The sequence below is a fragment of the Letharia lupina genome (genome assembly GCF_014066315.1).
Source record: "Letharia lupina isolate WasteWater1 chromosome Unknown contig_9, whole genome shotgun sequence".
In the NCBI taxonomy this organism is placed as follows: Eukaryota; Fungi; Ascomycota; class Lecanoromycetes; order Lecanorales; family Parmeliaceae; genus Letharia; species Letharia lupina.
In genome coordinates, this window is record NW_023502978.1 from 1,375,609 (window position 1) to 1,395,629 (window position 20,021).

The following is a 20,021-nucleotide window of genomic DNA, read 5'->3' on the forward strand; positions in this document are numbered from 1 at the left end:
TAATAGTAAGCTAAATCTCGATACGTCTAGCCTTAGCAAGATTATTATCGAAGAAATTAGAATTTATAAGAATTTTAATAGAGGTAGCTATTTTCGCGAGCGCTATATCTATTTATATATCTATATAATCTATTAGTAAAATTATTTAATAGATAAGTACTCTAAAGTCTCAAATTTAGCTATAAATAGTTTTAATTATTTATTATTAGATAATTATATTACTAAGATAAAATAATTTTTAGAGTACTCATAGATGCCTTAGTCGCTATAGTATATATCTAAGAGGTTCCTATACGCGCTATATAATCTACTAGACCTAAATTTATCTTATTAAAGATCGTTAATAATTAATAATTAATTTAAATAATTAAATAATTACTTAAATCTAATATTTATTAAGATTATTTTAATTATTCTTCGAAAGAGCGTTAAAATAGATTTTTAAGACTATATCTTAGCTTATTATAATTAAAATTATCTATTAATATATTAAGTACTTTAAATACTATTAATAAATCTCTAAAAATAGCTTTAGTAATATCGCTTAACTAAGGTTAACTCTTAAAATAAGCTTTACTACATCTATTCGCTACTTAATTTAATATCGAAATATAATAAAGATTAAAAGCGAATTTATAATCTCTTATTTCTATATAACTACTTAATTAATAATAATATTTAGGCGGAGTAAGGCGTATTAGAATATATTATATACGATAATATAGTAAAAGCATTACTATAGAAAGGCTTAATAGTTTAATTCATTAAAAGAGATCTTAAAGACGCTTTTAGATATATATTCGTCGCTATATTAAATTAATAGCTATTTAATTTTAATTGCGATAAACGCTATTAAAAAGAATAATATCTATTATTTAAATTATATATATTATTATTTCTATTTAATCTCTTTATAAAGGCCTTTATTTAAATCTTAATTGCGATCTTTCTATAGAAAATAGTACTTTACTATCTAAATAATTTCTTTATAATTCTTTTATTAGATAATAACGTAATTATATATATTTAGTAATTCGATTAATTATATAATAAATTAGATTTTTAAATTAATTATATAAAGAATATTATAGACTATATAATTAAGTTTTTAGAAATTAAATTCGATAGCATTTATATATAGATGAGACTCTTCTCGAATAAGCTAATTAAGACGAGAACTACGATTAAAAATCTTTTAAAAAGAATAATTATCTTATATTAGAAGCTCGAGTTAGCGATTAACTTTCTCTCTTTCGCTATTAAAGTTATAATTTTAGAAAAAGTATTCTTAAGGCGACTTTTTAATATCCTTTAAAGGCCTATAATAATTATATAAATCATAGATAATATAAGAATAGATTTACTATAATGGAACACCTTTCTAAAGTACTAAAATAATATCGCCTTAATACGCTATATCGATAGTTAAGTCACATAATATATATAAATCGATATATCTAGAAAATTCGATATAGGAGACTATATTCTCGACTATTTCGATTATATTTAATCGATTTAGTTTAAAAACGTTTTTAGTATTAAAATAGCTATATATTACCGTTTTAAAGATATATAATTTAAAGAAATAAAGATTATTTATTACGCGATAAAGCTATAATTATATTAATTACGAGGATCTCGCTTAGTTCTCTACTACGATAATAATATATATATTAATAAATTATATAAATCCTCTATATACGGGCTAGTTATAGCCCTATTACGCGATATAGCTATATTAATAACTACTTACGATATTATAATAGTATTTACTTAAATATCTACGAAGGCTAATTAGCTAGTCGATAATCTATTATATTTTCGATACTAAAAAATCGCTAATATATATTTATAGTTAAGAGGTCTTATATCTTCGTTAAAATAGGATAAGATCTATTAAAATATTAATATAATTAGATTATACTATCTCGAGAGACTATATAACTTCTCTAATAGAGGCTTATTATTAAAATTAGAAAGATATATATAACTTTAATAAGATTCTATATAATCTATTACGCACTAATAGAGATTTAACCTCTCTTTTTAATAACTATAAATACTTTTATAGGCTAAATTATTGACTTAAGTACTCGTCGCGTTAAGTCGAAGTCTATAAAGACGTATTTTATTAATCTTAGATTAGTCTATATAAATATAGAGTTTAATAATCTCTTAGTATTTTATTACTTTTAGTTATAACGTATTATTATAGATAGTTAATATCTTTATAGCGAAGATAATATAAAAGAAAGGCGTTTAATTATTAAGAATCTATTACTTTAAATTCTTTCTTATTTCGATAAGTTAACTTATACTAAGGCGACTTTATATATCTTCTTTTATCTTACCTTCGCGGTATTTCTACGCGTAAATAAATTTATTTATAATAAGCGAGATCTTTAATAGAAGGACTTCGGCGAATAGTTTCTTATATATTACTTAATAAGATTATTTAATAATTATCTAGAATTTACACTTCTAGTATCTAAAACGAACTTATTTCGTTATAAAATTATATTTATAATAATTATATTAGATAATAATATATATATAGTTAAAGTCTTATATTATCTCTTTAGATGAGAAGCCTCATCTAATATATCGCTATTTTAGCTAAGGGACTTCTTCTTTACTAGAGAGGTTGTTATTAATAATCTCCGCGAGATACTAAAGTTATTTAATATTAAAGGCTATTGTTTAGGCTATTTTTTTCGTAGAGAGATTATAATATTAATATATAACGTCGATCTTAATAATAATAAGATTTAATTGCTAGATCGTTAGAAGTTAGATTCCTATCGCCTATATATAATTACTTATCTAGTCTATATATTTAGAGTATTACTATAATATTAATATCTTTTAGCTTATCCGCGCTAGTACTATTAATCTCTATTACTTACTACGATAGATATCGTTAAAAATTCTTCTTAAGACTTTCACTCTCTTTAAACGATGTTTTAGATTATTTAGAAGTTTTCTAGCGCTAAAGAATCTTTTTTAAATTATTTATATATTTAAAAAGGTTTTAAGTATTCTAGTATTAAATATATCTAATTATCTATCTATATATCTATTTATATATACGTTATTTTATATATAGTCTTATTATTTATAAGTATTAATCGTAATAGTAGAATTATAGATTAATAAATCTATTATAAAGCTATAGCGTTAGTGATTATTTAATTAGCTATTCGCTATAGTAAAACTAAGAGTTCTATTAATATTCTTATTAATACCTCTATTAATACCTCGATAAGAGGTTGAGGATAAATATCTAATATAAGCTATATAGCCACCTATTTTACACCTATCAACGGCTCTTTATTCGATTTCATCTCTTTTAGAGCTATATTATTTTTCTCCTACCCACCTATATCTGTATATAGCCTTATTTTATTTTAGGGTATATCGCTTAGATATAGGAGTTTTCTAGCGCTGGGGGGCCTTTTTTGGATTATTTATATATCCAAAAAGGTCTTAGCTGCCTCAGTGTTGGATATGCCTAATTATCTATCTATATATCTACTTGTGTATACGTTGTTTTCTGTATGGCCTCACTGTTTGCGAGCACTAACTCGGCGGTAAGCAGAGCCCGTGCACACTAACCGTGCCTAATTTAGTACATCCATGACTACTGACACAGAAGAAACGTTCCTAGACATTGTATCCGGCCCCCGCCATAAAGGTTTCCTCTTCCTCATTTTTTCCACTGTCACTCGCCTCGAATCACACACCACGCACCTGCGCGCCCTCCGCAACGAAAAATTACGCGGCAGCCCCACTCCAAGCGCCATGGAACTCATCGCCGAGAAGATCTTTCGCAAGTCCAGAACTCGCCGTGACTACCTGTGGGATATTATGGAGGAGAAGGTGGACATGACTAATGTTGTGGAGAGAGCCATATGGGTCAAAAAGAAGAAGGCCGTGTTGGGAGATGTTATGGGCGGGCTGGTGGAGTATTTGGAGGAATTGGGAGACGAGGAGGGGTGGAAGGAGAGGGAGGTGAGGGAGATGGGGGAGAGGTGGGAGAAGAGGTGGAGGGTGTATGGTGCGATGGACAGGGCGGATCTGAAGAAGGCGGGGTGGATTCTGGATGTTGGAAAGCGAGATGGGTGAGAGATGTTACGATGATTGTCCTTGAGTGGCCCGGTCGATGATGCAAGGTGCTAGAAAGGATTGGAGGCTAGAGAAGTGGACAAGTATGTTGTTTTCGTCCGGCGATATTGCCTTATCGTGGACTTCACTTGTCCAATGACGGGATGTACGATATGATGCAGAGAGCCTTTGGACAGATTGGACAATGTGGGGGAATTCAGATAAAGCTGCATGTTTGTCCAACTAGCAATTGATATCAGAGAAACGTGATCTGGTCTCCTCCCCTAGTCGTTTGCTTCTCAAGCGTACTGATCTTGTGCATCCGCGAATGACATCAACAGGTTTGGATGTCACTTCTCGCATCTGGTACAAAAAATAATGCCTCGCTCCTTCCTCTCTCTTCCTCCCTTCCTTTCTTCATTTCAAATTTTCCCATATGACTAGGAGACTTCCTTCTCGTCCAGGTCGTAACCCCAGAACAAGCAAGTTACCTGATATTATATTCCGCCACGTCCTTGCCCCTACTTCTCTTACTCCCACAGCTGCCCGAGCAATGGAGAGAGTAGGGTACCCAGCCAACCACCGTCCCTCCTTTGGAACCCGACGGTCCAGCAGTCACATCACCAGGCGTGATCCATCCGACTTCAACAACGATGGACACCGCACCCTCGCCGTGCGGCCAAGATACTCTGAACGAACCAAGAGCTCCGCGGGCTACGACTCCGGCATCCGTGGTGGCGTCATTTACTGCCCACCCACACGCCCGGGGCTGCGCCAGGGTCCCATGTCGGGCTCTTACATTGGAGATCCCTTCGCAGGACTCGATGAACTCCCTCGCCGAGCCGAAGTCTACGAAGTGCCTGTGTCGTACACCTCTGATCTCGACGGGATGCGAAGTAGATCCTCGACGCAGACTTCCCGACCGAGTTCCAGGGGGTCTGAATATGTGTACACCGAGTACGAAGACGACGAGGAGAGGGAGCGAAAGCGGTTTTTGGGGACGGAGCTGTATGGCTATGTGATGGCCATGCGACTCAAGGACCGCCTTTTGGAGGTGCGTCAGGTCCTGCAGTTGTACAAGGACTTCGATCGTGCAAGTGGAAGTAAGTGTAGCTATCCCTAATGTCTTTTCAAGAAGCATCGTCACCAGGCGTATGGAGGCATTTCTCTTACCCGGAAGGCATCTAAAGAACCAGCAGTGACACGTTCCTCAGGTATCTTTGTGATCGAGACGCAGAGGGACTTCATCGAATTGATCCGCCAAGCAATCGAAGCTACCAGGGAAGTAGAAAAGCCATTGCGCAGATGGGCCGAAGCGGGGAAAAGCAAAACCGAAAGAGGATACTTCACCCACAAGCTTCTCGAGACAGCATCCGAAGTCATCAGACTCTGGCAAAAGCGTTTCGATTGGATCAGAACCCGCTCCGACGAGATGCTTTACGCGCATGGTGCAAAGGGCTCCAGCAACCGACCGACGTACACCACGAGGAGGGAAAAGTGCTTGTCTTCTGTTGACGAGGCTTCGATGCTTCTCAGGGCGAGAGAGATGGATGAGATTATGGAAGGAGTACAGGAGTTGGGAGATAGATTGAAAGGGGAGTGGAAACGCGATGGGAAGTTGAAACCGGATGAGATGATGAAAAGGAAGGGTTTGAAATGGGGGACGTTAGTTGGGACTGGGAGGACTTTGTAGTGATCTTTACCGTAGCTCCGCTCGACCTCATGTCCGCCTTTGGACGTCTCGGTTTTTGCCTACTATGTCAATGAATCATGTCTTTGATCTACTCTATTTTCCAACTTGGCTAAACAGCAGCCCACACGCAGAACTCAATGTTCATCACAATTGACTGCAAACACTTTGTCGTTGACAAAATCTGCGTTAGCGACCGGATCTTCTCAAACCGAGCGGCATCATTTCGCCGGTACGAGGACAATCTGCGCGAAGGGCGACCATGGTTGAACAAACTTTTATCCGAGTATATAGCCACGGCGACGGCTTAACGTTTCAATCGTTCTTTCCTTGTGTACTGAAATCGTTCCATCTTTGGGAAAACAAAAGCCATGGCGGCAAATCCTGGAAAGGAGTCCAGCAGTCATCGTATGGAATGATCTTATGATGATACAGGCTGAGACTCGAATCCGCGGCCCCGAAAAGAATTATGCCTCCGGTTCCACTCTGCCAGAGCGTACATTCTTGAATGAAGACGATCAGCGCTGTCTTGGAGACAGCACTTACGTAAACCTTTTTTCGTTCAGGGATCTCAGCGAAGGTTGCGCTCGATGAGAGAGGTCCTCGAAAAGCTACCTGTTTTTCAGGGAACACTCCAGAGAGAGAACTCTCGAATTCCGCATCATCAAATGAGCCATCCACCTGCCAGCATGGTAAAAGGCGCAATTTAATCCAGCTAGGTTGACACTACGGCGCAAGATTTCGTTGTTGGAGGTGAAGGCTGTAAGCGTTGGCGATGCCTCCTAAACTTTCCGATTCCACTGACTTTACCGATCGTTTCGTATCTTCAATCAGGACTCCCACGACTGCTGGGCAGACGTTGACTATGGAATGGCACGATACAGTGAGCGAAGCAAGGGATGGCGCTCAATGATCAGAACAGGCCCTGGAGGACTTGTTGGGCAATCTCTAACCCGAAGTTGAATAGGGTCAATTCTAAACCGCAGCCGAAAAATTTGTCGGCAATGAGACTTGGAGACGGAAAAGAGGGGGCATCGGTGACGGGAACAGCGGTACATTGTGAAGAAGGCAATGTTATAGGCTGAGCGAGAACTTCTGAGAGAGGAAAGGGACGTTACGAGGGCGGCCAAAGAGATTGGAACCCTGAGCCAATGAGAGGAGGACATATCAAGATCGACAAGAGGCTATGTGAATACAGGAGGAGCATTACCATGGAGACAGTAGGTGACATGTTTAGCATCTTGCCCAATGCTACAAAGGAGACCGAGGATGAAGTCGAGAAATTCAAAAACATATTTGTGGAAACATGCAAGACGGTTGAAAAGCTAGACGGAAGCTAGACCTGAGCGAGGGAGAACCATGACCGTCTCTGCGAGGAATCACACAGGGTAGACAGTGGTCAACGAGAGGGAAGATACCTTGGCTGGTTAGCGATCCTCGATGCTCTAGACTTGCAGGCTCTGGGCTCTATATTCGTACAATAACCTATCAAATTACTTTCCAACATTCGTAAACCGCAAGTATGGCTTCACTACCCTAACCTCCCCAAATTTCTTCCTCGCATCCTCCGTGGATACGCTTGGCGGTACAATAACATCATCGCCAGGTATCCAGTCAATTGGTGTCGTGACACCCTTCCCATCGCCAGTTTGCAACGAATCGATCACCCGTAGTACTTCACTTGTATTCCTGCCCGTGCTGGCCGGGTACATCATTGTCAACCTAATCTTCTTCTGGGGATCGATCACAAAGACGCTCCTTATAGTAAACGCGATACCCTTCTCGTCTTTGTTCGTCACGTCTTGGGCGTCAACCATGTCGTATGTATATGCTATCTTGCGATCGGCATCTGCGATTATGGGGAACTGCAACTTGGTCTTGGATGTCTCGTTAATGTCGGCAATCCAGCGGCCGTGGGAAGAGAGGTCGTTGACGGAGAGTCCAATCATCTTCACACCTCTTCTGTCAAACTCGGGCTTCAGTTTCGCAAAAGCTCCAAGCTCCGTGGTGCAGACTGGGGTGAAGTCTGCTGGGTGAGAGAATAAGATGGCCCACTTTCCGCCGAGCCATGAGTGGAAGTCAATATCACCCTGTGTAGTTTTGGCGGAGAAATTGGGGGCTATGCTTCCTAACCGTAACCGTGGTTGCTCCTCGGTGGCTGTTGCAAGTCCTCGGCGGAGGAAGGGGGAGGTAGAGGGACGAGTAGCGCGAAGGGAAAAGTTCAGAGCTGTCAAAGACCGGGGAGCTGAGCGAGTAAGGGATGATGCCATTGTGACTGATGTGTCTGGTACAGACACAGTATTTGACCGTATTTGATATATGGAGTGATGCTGGGGAAGATTTAAAAAGTTTGACGCTTAGAAATCTATCCTCGATGGCGTAATGCGGAATTCGCTCCGACAATTCTTGGCGACGGTCTTGGCAACGGTCTCTAAGTATACTTCTTCCTACCTCCAGAGTAACCCTGTGAATGTTCCTGAATCTGTTACTGGCGTATGATAAATTTCACACACGTGCTGCTTCGCTTGTCTCCAAGTTTGCACAAACAAGTTTTTGCCTACAACAGTACTCTTTCCCTCTCTCTCTCTTTCTCCTCTCCTCCCTGTTCTTCTCGTCATCGAATCGTTTACAAAGTATCAGAACAATCTGCATCATTAAGGTATCCCAAGAATCCAATACCATAAACAGGTGTCCAAGGAAGCGCCAAGCTTCACAGGGTGCTGTTGCTTCGAGCTAGATTTCCCGGATATACTGCACTTCGCTCATACAGATTTTCCAATCCTTCTCCGATAACCTCAGATTAGCCAAACAAATCTCTCGCAGCCTCACCAGCAATTTGCGCCTCATCAACCATGCCTTCCTCCAGCAAACAGCCCAGCAGCTCAACCAGCAAATCTACCTCGGCAACCAGCCAGTCGGGCAAAGGAGCAGGGAGTCAAGGAGGCACGGGCGTTTCTCCAAACTTCGCCCACAGCTACGGCTTGAAGTTTCACGACCCGAAGGATTATGCGGAGGCTCAGGCTATTCAGCAAGCGTTTAGGGATCAGGATGCGAAGCAGGGCGGACGTTGAACAAAGGCACCATGGATATGCGGCTTTTGGTGATCAGTGACGTCTCATGGTGGGCTCGGCGGCATGAGGGAGGAGATGTTGTTGAATTGGCAAAGTAGGAAGACGCTGAGGACTTTGGTTGATACATTCGCTGTACAACCAGTCAATAGCAAAGAAAGCCATTCTCTCATGATCCCGGTCTGGGTTCACGCTCGTCTTCGACTCCTAATCTAAAACATTTGCATGCTCTGCGTATAAACATAATTCGTAACCCTTATACACATTATCTCCCCTCCTCGAGCCTCGAGCCTTGACCCTCCTCAATCCTCCACAATCCATACACCCAATATGTACAAACCCTTCCACTTATCCTCGCCTACTCCTCCCCCAAACTCGCCCTTACATTCGCCCTACATCTCTTCCTAAATTCTTTCGTATCCTCTCTCCATAACCTCGCCGCCTCCACATTCGCCGGACTCTCATCGTTCGGACTACTCAGCATACTGATCACGCTCAAGAGTATTGTTTCGGGCGTTTGAACCGGCGACCACCGTTCACTGGCAGACTCGTACCCGTATGGATCGTTGGCAGGCGCATGGAGGATCGAGATGCAAACGTCGCCGGAGGGATAGACTGTGTAGGACAGCACGGCTCAGCAGGGACTTCAGTAGTGATGAAATACGACATACCGTTTGGGTGGAATATCGGTGTCTGGAACGTCATCTTGGGTGGCAGATGTGGGTATTCGGGTGGAAATATAAGATGGGCGCGGTAAAATCCTCCTGTATCTCTTCCATCAGCCTTCCCCCTTACTCTTTCAACAGCAATATTCCGGTACGTACCGCCGTAGTACTTGCAGTCGTCAGAAATCATAAGCATGACCTCCCACTCGAAGACGTTACTCCCAATGAGACCGCAACTTATGCCGGGAATGTCCTTATCGCTTTGCATCAACTTGAGCTGGCGACTCAAGAGCCCGGAGGCTGCTGAGCTCACCATGGCCGTATGTTCGGAGCCCAGTGAGATCGCGTTGAGGAGTTCAGCACCGGATTGAGAGGTTGATGGGGCATCATGCTCAAAGTAAGACAAGGAAGCGTCGGACCGAGATGCAGACTCGGGGGTTCGTCGGTTGCGCTAAATTCATGCCAGTATACCCCTATATTCTTAATCATTGGGAAACTAGAAAATTAGCATTCGGGCTAGCACCCCCCCCACCCAAAATCGTACTATAGACATGCCTATTATATTATCGCTTTCACTAATCTCTCTATACCTCGCTGTCGCTAAATACAGCTACTAATATACGGAATAAGCGGCCCTTTAATAGATTTGATAAGGAGGTCGTTGTAATCGTCGTTGACGCTATTAAAGGGGGGCGTAAATTGAAGAAATCTATTTTAAAATCTAAGTTGATAAAGAAATCCTCTCTTCTTATCGATAAGTCTAATAAAATCGAATAAAGCCCTTCTTTTATCGTTTAATTTTAGTTTATTAATTCTTCTATAAAATTATTAACCTATTCTATTAATACGAGTATTCTATAAAAAAAGAAGAAGATATAAGCTTATTCTACTATTTTTAAACGATTTAATTTTCATAAATTTAATTTAATCGCTATTTAAGAGGTTAAATAGAAGATAAAAAAGAAAGACTATAGAGTAATTCTTAAGAGCGCTATTATTACGCTCTTATTCTTAAAAAATATTAAGACTATAAATAGTTAATACGATAATATTACTAAGTAAAAAGATATTAATAATCTAGCGAGATAATAACTAGTTAAGAAAAAGAGAAAGAGAATTATTATAAGAATTATATATATCTATAATTCTAAAGAAGACTTCTCTAAATTAGAATTCTTTACTATGAAAGAGCCTTTCTCGAAAAAATAAAAGAAGATTAATAAGATTATCGATGATAACTCTTTTTTAGATAACTTTATTATTATATCGAATAATTTTAAATTATTTAAATCTAATAAGAAGAAGAAATAGAAGAAAAAGATTAAGATGTCTAAATCTAATAATACTATTATTAAGTAAATACTATATATAAAAAAGGCGAAGAAATTAAAAAGAAAGCTTAAATTCGAAGATTATAAGATTATAAAGCTATAACTATATTTAAAACCTAACTATTAAGAAAGAATATATTATTATTAATAATTAGATAATCTTGATAATACTTATTATTTACTCGATAGTAATTAAATTATTAAATAAAATAAGGCTATAGCGAAGTAGAAATATAATATTAATATCGAAAACTCGTTTATATAAATATAGAAGCGAATAAAGTCTTAATAAGATTGAGTTATAAAGATAAAGACTATTAATAAAAAGATTAAGTCGATTAAGAAGAAAATTTATATGATTATTAATTTTTCTATTTCTACTCTTACTATTACTCTAATATTAATTAATATATTACTTAATAAATTAAATATCTTACTCTTATTGATGTAAGACTTTTAATAATAATAGTATAATATATATTAATAGTAGTATAATCTATATTAATAGTAATAAGTTTAAAACTACTCGCTTTATTAGCTAATACTTTAATAGTCTTAATATTTTCTCTTATAGTAATATGTGTATATTTAGACTTAATCTATTTAGTCTTATCTATCTAATTTAATTAAGCTACTATCTTATTTAAATATAGTTAATTAATTACTCTTTAAAGTATCTTAATTATCGAGTAATTTGATTTAAGTAAAGAATAATATAGATAAACTATAAAGGGCTTATTTTATCTAATAAATTTAGAGAAATTTAAGTAAGAAAGCGATTTTTATAGACGCTTTAGAAAAGATTAAAGTAGAGTTATATATACTAAAGTAAATATATTAGATATCGCCTTCTAATTAAAAAGAGATAGAGATTTTAAGAGAAATAATTATACGATTAAAGAATAAGATAAAGAACTTTATAAAGATACTATAATTTCGTATTATTACCTTTACTACTAGATTTATTAATTATTAACTATATATTACTTTAAATGTCTTCGTTATTATTACTCTATTAGAAAATAAGATTATTAATAAGAATAGTGATAAGAAGAGAGAGAAGAGGGAGAAGGAAGTCTAAATAGTTATATATCGGAGTTTAGAAAATAAGATTCGATAATCGATAATTAGTGTTAGGCCTATCGTTGTTATATAAATCTCGAATATTTAATATATTTAAAATTAATTAATAATTATCTATTTAAATAATCTAAATAGTATAAAATTATAAGTTAAATATAGATTAAAATATAAAAAAAAAATCTCGAGAAACGATTATATTTTGATATAAAAATATTAGATATAAGGGTTTTTTCTTTATATTACGCTAAGATATGACTTAAAACTCTATCTTTAGACTTTCTCGTTATTCGAATAATAGCCTTTATCTTTTTTATATAACTTCTCTTCTTTCTCTTTATAATTATCTATTAATATATTAATATATATAAAGTAAGTTTTAATATAAATTCTTATACTATAAGTCTATATAGCTAGCTTTAAGTATTATCTAAATAATATATTCTTTATTAATTTAAAATATCTTTTTAGCTAGACTTTAAAAATTGAAAAGAACTTTTTAATAGAGTTAAAATTTGATAAATATAAGAATAAATATAAGATTATAATGTCTTACTTTTTATAAAGTCTTCTAATATTAATAGTATAATATATAAAGTAATTATTTATAATAAGAATTGATTTTACATTAGAGAATAGATTATAGCGAGAGAGAACTTCGTTTTTAAGAAATTACTCGAATTGAGTATTATTAATATTACCTTAATAAATATAATAATAAAAAATATTATTTAAGTAATATGTCGATAAAACGCTATATCGCTTAGAATATTTAATAGAAATTTATATCGCTAGCCGAATTTTAAAGATTATATAATCTCGCTTTCTTTATATTATATACTTATTAATAACGCTTTTATTTAAAAAGATAAATATATTATATATAAATTTATTAATCTCTAGAAAGTATATATTATAATAAATCTATAAGCGTTCTAAGATCTTATAATGAAAGCTTTTTCTATTAATCTTTATAGAGTATAAAATCTTTAAAATTATAGACTAATTAATAAGTAGATTAAATCGATTAAATAGATTATATTATATCTTATTCTAATATATTTATAACTTACTCTTAATAAAAACTCTTAATTTAATTCTTATAGTCGAAAAAATCGCGAATAATTATTCTCTCTTAATTATGTGAGATATAATATAAGTATTAAATGTAAGAAGATTATCGATAATACGATATATAATACTCTTTTTAATATCTTTAACGAAAATAATAGAGGCGATAGTAAGCTTATTAAGGATATACTATTAAATATAATTCTTATAAATATTGAATAGTGAAGAAAACGATATTTTAAAATCTTTTATACGTTAGCAAGAGGCCTAAAAAAAGAAATATTAAGTATTCTATATATACGAGTAATTCTAGTCTCAACTTGACGATATAGATGGTTATAAGAATAATAATATGATAAGCATGTCTATAGTACGATTTTAGGTGGGGGGGGTGCTAGCCCGAATGCTAATTTTCTAGTTTCCCAATGATTAAGAATATAGGGGTACCTAGCTGCTTTCCATTAAGCAAGGGATCGAAAGGATATGATAAGGAGCGCTTTTCATAAATACGACACAGGATTTCGCTGTTAGTGTTCAAGCGGAATCTCAGATGGAGCACTTCTCAATAGAAACAATGAGCCATCGTCCTGATCGATCACCTTTTCTGGTATTGCTACATCCACAACGCTCCATTCACAATGACCTCCCTTACCCCGAATCCCACACCCTTCCAAGCATGGCTCATCTCCCGCAATGCAGAAACGCTCCTTGTGCACTCGGCTGTAGAGATCGAGTATATGATCAAAGACCCAAGAGACCATCACATCGAATATCCTCTACCCGATAATTACATCTCCTTGCTCAAAAACAGCTGCAAACGCTCACTATAGCACTATTCACTTTAGACTCCGTTGATGGACCGATGCTGGCGCGATACGCTGGTTTCCTCTGACGAACACGGAAGCGGTACAGCTACTCTTCAGCTGAGAAAGGATCTGGGACCCCATCTTCTGGGTTCACGAGGGAACGGAGGAACAGGAGGAGCCTTTGTTCGGCGCTTGTGTGTATTGGCCAGAGTTGAAAGAGGCCCTTGGGTATGAGGTTTGGACTGATGAGCAGTCGGCCGAGTGGAAGCTGAAGAGCGGGTTATGGTGCCCAGTTCACGGATAGCTCATCACGAGAAGCCGACTGAATTTGCTTTGCGTTATCCATAAATAAAGATTAAAATACAAGTATGCCCTCAAGATTGAGACTAAGGTGTGAATGCTGCGGGCCTGACAAAGCAACTCCGTCGAAAAATGGAAGACTGTCCAATGCTAGCTATACAAGACATTAATTCCACCAGACATTATGACCACTCTGAAACTAATCACATGCACTTTGATTGCCAAAACAAGAATGGGTATCTTGTCAAACTAAGGAGTCATGACACATGATGATCGCAGCGATTCCTCCGTTACTCCTAGATTAGCACACGTCTCAAGACTAATCCCATCACGAAAGCGCTAACGAAAGCTGAAATATTTGGCATCAGGGCGGTTCCAAAGCTCTTCCTGGTTGCGGAAGCTGCAAGTCTTGTTGTAACAGTGGTAACCTCTGGTGCAACGGTGCTTCCTGGCACGGTAGTCAAAGCCTCGGCCATAACAGACCCAACGGTACTGCCGCCCGTAATTGTCAAGGCTGAGATTGTAGTCGAGATGACGGAAGGCGAAACCGTTGTGCCAGGTATCGTGGTGGTATATGTGACCTCTTGACCTAATGCCGTTACCGGTATGGCACTACCAACTCCTGAGGCAGTGTCTTGTGTAGGCAGCGTCAGAGTCGCAGTGTTTGGAGGAGTCGCGGGCGTGCCGTAGATATTGCCTGATGATCCGTCCCCCAGTGTGTAGTTTCCCGTGAGCAGATTGGCTATAGAGCCGTCGGTCGAGGTGTAAGAGCCGTCATGGACTTGACCGTAGGATCCGCCAGGGAGAAAGAAGTTCGTGGTATAGTTATCCTAACAGATCAGCAATTGAAAGGCAAGAGGTTCAGTCGTGTGCTGCTTACATAGCAAAAGGAAAGCTCGAAGTCCTGGAGAAGAAGACAGATAGTTCCATCGGCACCTGCAATGAGGGTCAGTACCAACTATGTTGGTCCGGACACCGGACGCTTACAGCACAGACCGCCTCCTGATGCGCGGGTCTCAATCGCGCAAGTGTCTTGCCCAGCCTCTCGCTTTGCTAGATTAGCGCTATCGAGGGTGTCCACGACATCGACAAAGAGAGAAGAAATTCCAGTGCCAATCGGAGGTTCATTTGTTGTAGCGGCGCCTTTGGGGCTGCATACAGTGTAACTGCTGCTGCAAGCGCCTCTGGCATGCAAAGTGTCATCGCATGCGATAACGTGGGCGTAGGAGAGGAGAAGCAAAATGAACGTGGTTGATGGAAGCATCATGAAAGCGAAATTGGTTGATGGATTGGATCGAGGTCGGTGCACAAACAAATTAATGGAAGTGTGGAGGTTGTAGAAGCTTGGGCACTGAAGACGGAAGTATTTCAAAGAGTGTGTGTCCTATCACAAGTGTCGAGGCGCAAGGTACAGATGCGCCGTCGCAGGAGGGACATAGATAGTAAACCCAGCGGCGCATAAGGGCGGCAATTTTGCAGCCACCGAGCCAATCCCGTCTTCCGACACGGTTTTGTGGGGGAATGGTCTTATCTATATTTATTTCCATTATTTGGTCTGGTCTTCGATCCACGAATACATCCGACGTCTCATCTACGAGCACATCTAGAGAATGTGGAAGGTGGATAATCGTCAGCCTACGACGATAAGATCCAAATCTCAACTAGAACCCTGGATTTCCCCACAGAAAGGGACGCTAAGAGACAAGCTTAAATCTATTTGGGGACCAGCATTCTGTTCCTATCGCATCTTGCCGCTGTAAAGAACTCACGCCCGAGGTCTACTGAGAGAGCCTCAAGCTATCTATGAAACCAATAGCAAGATGATATAAAGTCAACCCTGGCTCAGAAGGAGACTCGTTTGCGAAAAGTCGAAAAATGTCGTCTTCTATGACCTTCACCCTCATTTACTGGTTAGCAGGTAAGAGGGTCCTTCTCTCGCACACGCAAGGAGCTGGAGAGGTCTCCAAGCCAAAGATCGCGCCATTGAAGGTCGGCCCAAATTGCCAGAGTTACCAGCTTCCGAAAGTTCCCTTAGTGTCTCCACCGAATCCAGACGAGTGCTACTCGTACAAAGAATCTCAATGCTAAGGCCAAAGCAATGTCAAATATGATTCACGGATTTCTTAAAAAATGATCGGATGTATGCTGTTGCCTCTGGATACCCTAGCAATAGGTCACTAGAGCCTTGCGCTGCCGTAGGGTATCCCATTCGTCAATCGTCAATCTCATCAAAACGATGTGCCCTTTACGCCTTGCTGTACTTTGGCCCCTTGGCCCCCAACATCGAAACCGGTTGAGTTCCGTCATGCATGCATGGGTTATAAGGCTTCTCTGCGGAAAAGGTGCCCCTTTGATGGGCCTAAGACTGACCTTATGGATGGTACCGCGCTAAAGCAGTCCCGCAGTACACGCCCCAAGAGATCCTTATTGGGAGGCTTCCGAGGTCAGCCAGTCTATAGTCCCCACCACTGCCTCTAAAGCCCCTTCCCAAGGTCACGTTAGGTGTCGCTATCATCACCACAAGCGACAGTGCAAATGAGGGTAAATGTGCAAATGGGGGTGGAAACGAGTAGCGCAAAGCGCTAACCTCATGCGCTTAGCAAGGCTTGGCAGATTGTAGAACAAGGACCTCGCTAAGGCGGATTCGCAATGTGATTCGAGATGATACTGATCATCTAGAAAGTCAGAATTGCATTTCTCTTGAGCATTTCAAAAGCATCGGCTTCATTAAAGGAAGACATTAATGACATTAATGACATTAATGCCTCAATATTGGCGGAGAAGTTCGCCTCGGAAAGGCGGGATAAATACAGAGGTCTGCACCGAAAGTCCTGCACCCGCCAAGACTCTTGCGCTCAGACTTCGGATAACGCCCCACCTAAAGGGTTACCTAGACAATACGTCTGGAGTTCTTCGGAATCGCACCTAGCCCTAGCCAGGTTTCGGGGCTTACTGCCCCTATCAAGGCTAAAAGAAGTACCTTAAGTCTCATCATGCGCTGTGAGAAGATATTTTTAGGCTTCCCCTCTACAGGGCCGCTTTCCGAAAGTAGGGTTAGGGCTGCACTAGTGCGGGTGCAGGACTTTCGGTGCAGACCTCTGTACTCGTGCTGTCCAGAAGTGAGTTCTTTGATAGAGCGAGGACACCAATAAATCCTTCCACTTAGCCGAATATCGGTTAATCTATTGGTGTCCTCGCTCTATCAAAGAACTCACTTCTGGACAGCACGAGTACATTCGGTATTGATCGGTGGTGCTAGGTATCAGCCGCACACTAAAAATGTCAGAAAATCAATAAAGAGACGTGACTTTGAATTTCATCAGTTGATTTGTTTGATTTGTTTGATTTGTTTGATTGGAATTCAATTTTGGCTGATTCTTCTTCTCTTCCTGTTGTAACTTGTAAAGCTTTTTCATGGAGTTGCTCCCTGTCGCGCAATCAAAGGACCAAGGAAGAGAACAACAACATGAGGACGATGCATCCACCACAAATCTGCTCGCCCCTCCACGCCCTCAGTCTCAGCGCTTTCATTCTCACGACCATCAGTCTTCGCACTCCAACCGCTCTCAACCACCAAGACTGTGGCAAATATCCTGGTGGCTTCTCACCATAGTCCTGAGCGCTTTCATTCTTGCCACGGTCAAGATCTACCATTCTCAGGGGAACTTTGACTCTGCGCAGAAGCATGTCTTCAATACCATTACCACGGCTTTGATTCTAGCTTTGGGTCTGAATTTCTTCGTAAGCCATCAAGCTCGCGCCCTCAGCGATATGCAGTCAGACTCATCTATGTCTGGCTTGGCAGGAAGCATTCAAGTCCTTAGCTAAAGGCTACAAATGGAAAATATTAGAGCAGGCACATTACCCTCGTCAAGAGAAGGGATTGATTTCCAACATCGAGAACCTGACTGATGTGCTGGTCCTTGGCTGGGAATCTCTCGTAAAGCCTTACAGGAAGCCCTGGACGGCACTGTTATGCATCGCATGGGTGAGAACGCCCCCAAAGTTACTCACACATTTGTTTAACATTCTCTCATCGAGAATCTGTCATCGTGGCTTGTTTACTCAAGATGCTCTCAAATGTTTTCTCCTCCTAACGCTCACTGATTTACGCCCTAGATTGCCATCAACATTGTAAGCTTGCCTTTTGTATTCGCATCTGCTTAGCTTACGGAGGTCTTCTTTAAGCTCGCGCAAGTTTCAGTCGCAATGATCAGTCTGACATACAGCGTCGTGGATGGCACAAGCTGGAACAATACGTATACAAGACCCGGTGTCGCCAGTGCATCCAATTTGAAATGCTACGCTTTCGGTCCCAAAGGTCGTTGTGGTGAAGGCAACCAAGCTCGGGCCCATGCGTATGGAGATATGGCTTTGGCATTCCCTTGCGGCGCCTACAACGATACCTCACAGATATTAACGTCCCGACAAAACTCCCGCTATTATTGCAGACGGACCCGTCATCAACAGGAATTTGCATATCGCTTCAACGAGTATAATCTTAATGATACGCAGCAAGCATACCCAAGATTTACTCAACGAATCGTCACAGCCTCGGCTGGACAATGTTTCAACTATACAATGGTCGGTGATCCTCGTGATCTACCGGATGGCAATGTCTTCTACGAGTATAGCAATGGCACCTTCAGTAGCAACATTACAATCCCTGGTCAAAGTGGCGCTTGGGATGGTACTACGTATATCTACAGAGGATCCGAACCTCCAGAAGAAGCGGAGCTATATGCATGCGGCCCTCGGTGTTTATGGATGTGGGCCCACAAATCCCGCGGTCATGGCGAGCCATCTACGTTCTACCAGTGTCCCATCACCGTAAACCCAGTGAGCAATACATCGAACGATACACAGCAAATCTCAGACGGCATAGCCCGTCTCGCAGCCGCGTCAATCGCAATACAAGGTCGCCCCATCAACGCAAACGTCTCGAGAGAATATCAACTCTATGCCTTTGGGTAATTGCAACTCTCTCATGATCCTCCTAGGGCGGAAAATGGAGCGCTGACTCTCTCTTCCAGGTCTCACTGGGAGGTGCACTTCAAAGAACCCGACCAGGTCGGCGCGAACATGGCCGAGTTCGCAATCGGATCCATCTCCACGATGGCGTGGACGAATCCTCGAATTCCAGTCAAAGGCTTGGTGCCTTACCTCGGCAGTCACGTCGAAGTGAATTGGTATTACCTTATACCACTGGTTGCCGGCATCAACGGCGCCCACCTAGCGCTCTTCATGTTAAACATTTACGCTACATAGCTGAACTGCAACATATGTACCGAAAGAGCCGGCGTGAAGGTCAGTACGCAGGTACCTATCCCTGCGGGTGCGTTTAATATCTCTAGAAAAACGCGATTAATTATAAAGATAAAGAAAAAAGTTCTTATGTAACTTTACGTATTTTTTAAATTATTTTAATAATATAATTATAGAAATGAAAGTATAAATAAATAAATCGAGTACGTTTTATTAAAAGAATAATCGATAATTTTATTTATTTAATTAAATATATAATTAATAATTATAATATAAAAAAAAATTAATTTAATAGAATAGAGTTAATAGCTACTTCGTAATTATAATTAATATTATAATATACGTAATATATAAAATATAAATATTTCATATCGATCTATATATTAAAGAAAAACAGGATTGAATAAAAAGGGTTTGCCTTAAATGGAACACCGTATTAGCCTTCCTCCGCCGTAGTGACGGGGAATCTTCGGGGAGCGGATAAGTTTAAAAAAAATCTGTTATATTTAAGCGATTTACACCGCTGCAGGTTCCGCTCAAAGAATTTCAGTCACGTGTGCCATTCTTTGCCAATCCATCCTAATGACATGGCCGCATGATTACGATACTCATTAATCTCGAACACGCATCAGCCTGGGGAA

The 20,021-nt window shown here is 39.4% G+C and overlaps 5 protein-coding genes across 5 annotated transcripts; 2 read left to right on the top strand and 3 right to left on the bottom strand.

Moving 5' to 3' along the window:
* Positions 1-3,636: 3,636 nt before the first annotated feature.
* Positions 3,637-5,797, top strand: HO133_010886 (uncharacterized protein; the record flags this gene model as incomplete). Its single annotated transcript, XM_037301735.1, has 3 exons — positions 3,637-4,121; positions 4,732-5,207; positions 5,319-5,797. The coding sequence occupies 3 exons, from the start codon at positions 3,637-3,639 to the stop codon at positions 5,795-5,797; spliced, it is 1,440 nt and encodes a 479-aa protein (XP_037153369.1).
* A 1,490-nt stretch (positions 5,798-7,287) lies between these two features.
* HO133_010887 (uncharacterized protein) lies at positions 7,288-8,064 on the bottom strand (the record flags this gene model as incomplete). Its single annotated transcript, XM_037301736.1, has 1 exon — positions 7,288-8,064. The coding sequence occupies one exon, from the start codon at positions 8,062-8,064 to the stop codon at positions 7,288-7,290; it is 777 nt and encodes a 258-aa protein (XP_037153370.1).
* Positions 8,065-9,220: 1,156 nt separating this feature from the next.
* On the bottom strand, positions 9,221-9,843 carry HO133_010888 (uncharacterized protein; the record flags this gene model as incomplete). Its single annotated transcript, XM_037301737.1, has 2 exons — positions 9,221-9,477; positions 9,534-9,843. 2 exons carry the CDS (start codon positions 9,841-9,843, stop codon positions 9,221-9,223), a joined length of 567 nt encoding a protein of 188 aa, XP_037153371.1.
* A 4,568-nt stretch (positions 9,844-14,411) lies between these two features.
* On the bottom strand, positions 14,412-15,379 carry HO133_010889 (uncharacterized protein; the record flags this gene model as incomplete). Its single annotated transcript, XM_037301738.1, has 3 exons — positions 14,412-14,945; positions 14,996-15,051; positions 15,103-15,379. The coding sequence occupies 3 exons, from the start codon at positions 15,377-15,379 to the stop codon at positions 14,412-14,414; spliced, it is 867 nt and encodes a 288-aa protein (XP_037153372.1).
* A 2,150-nt stretch (positions 15,380-17,529) lies between these two features.
* Positions 17,530-19,383, top strand: HO133_010890 (uncharacterized protein; the record flags this gene model as incomplete). The annotated part of the gene is made up of 5 exons (XM_037301739.1): positions 17,530-17,856; positions 17,921-18,055; positions 18,235-18,249; positions 18,304-19,085; positions 19,149-19,383. 5 exons carry the CDS (start codon positions 17,530-17,532, stop codon positions 19,381-19,383), a joined length of 1,494 nt encoding a protein of 497 aa, XP_037153373.1.
* Positions 19,384-20,021: the final 638 nt, after the last annotated feature.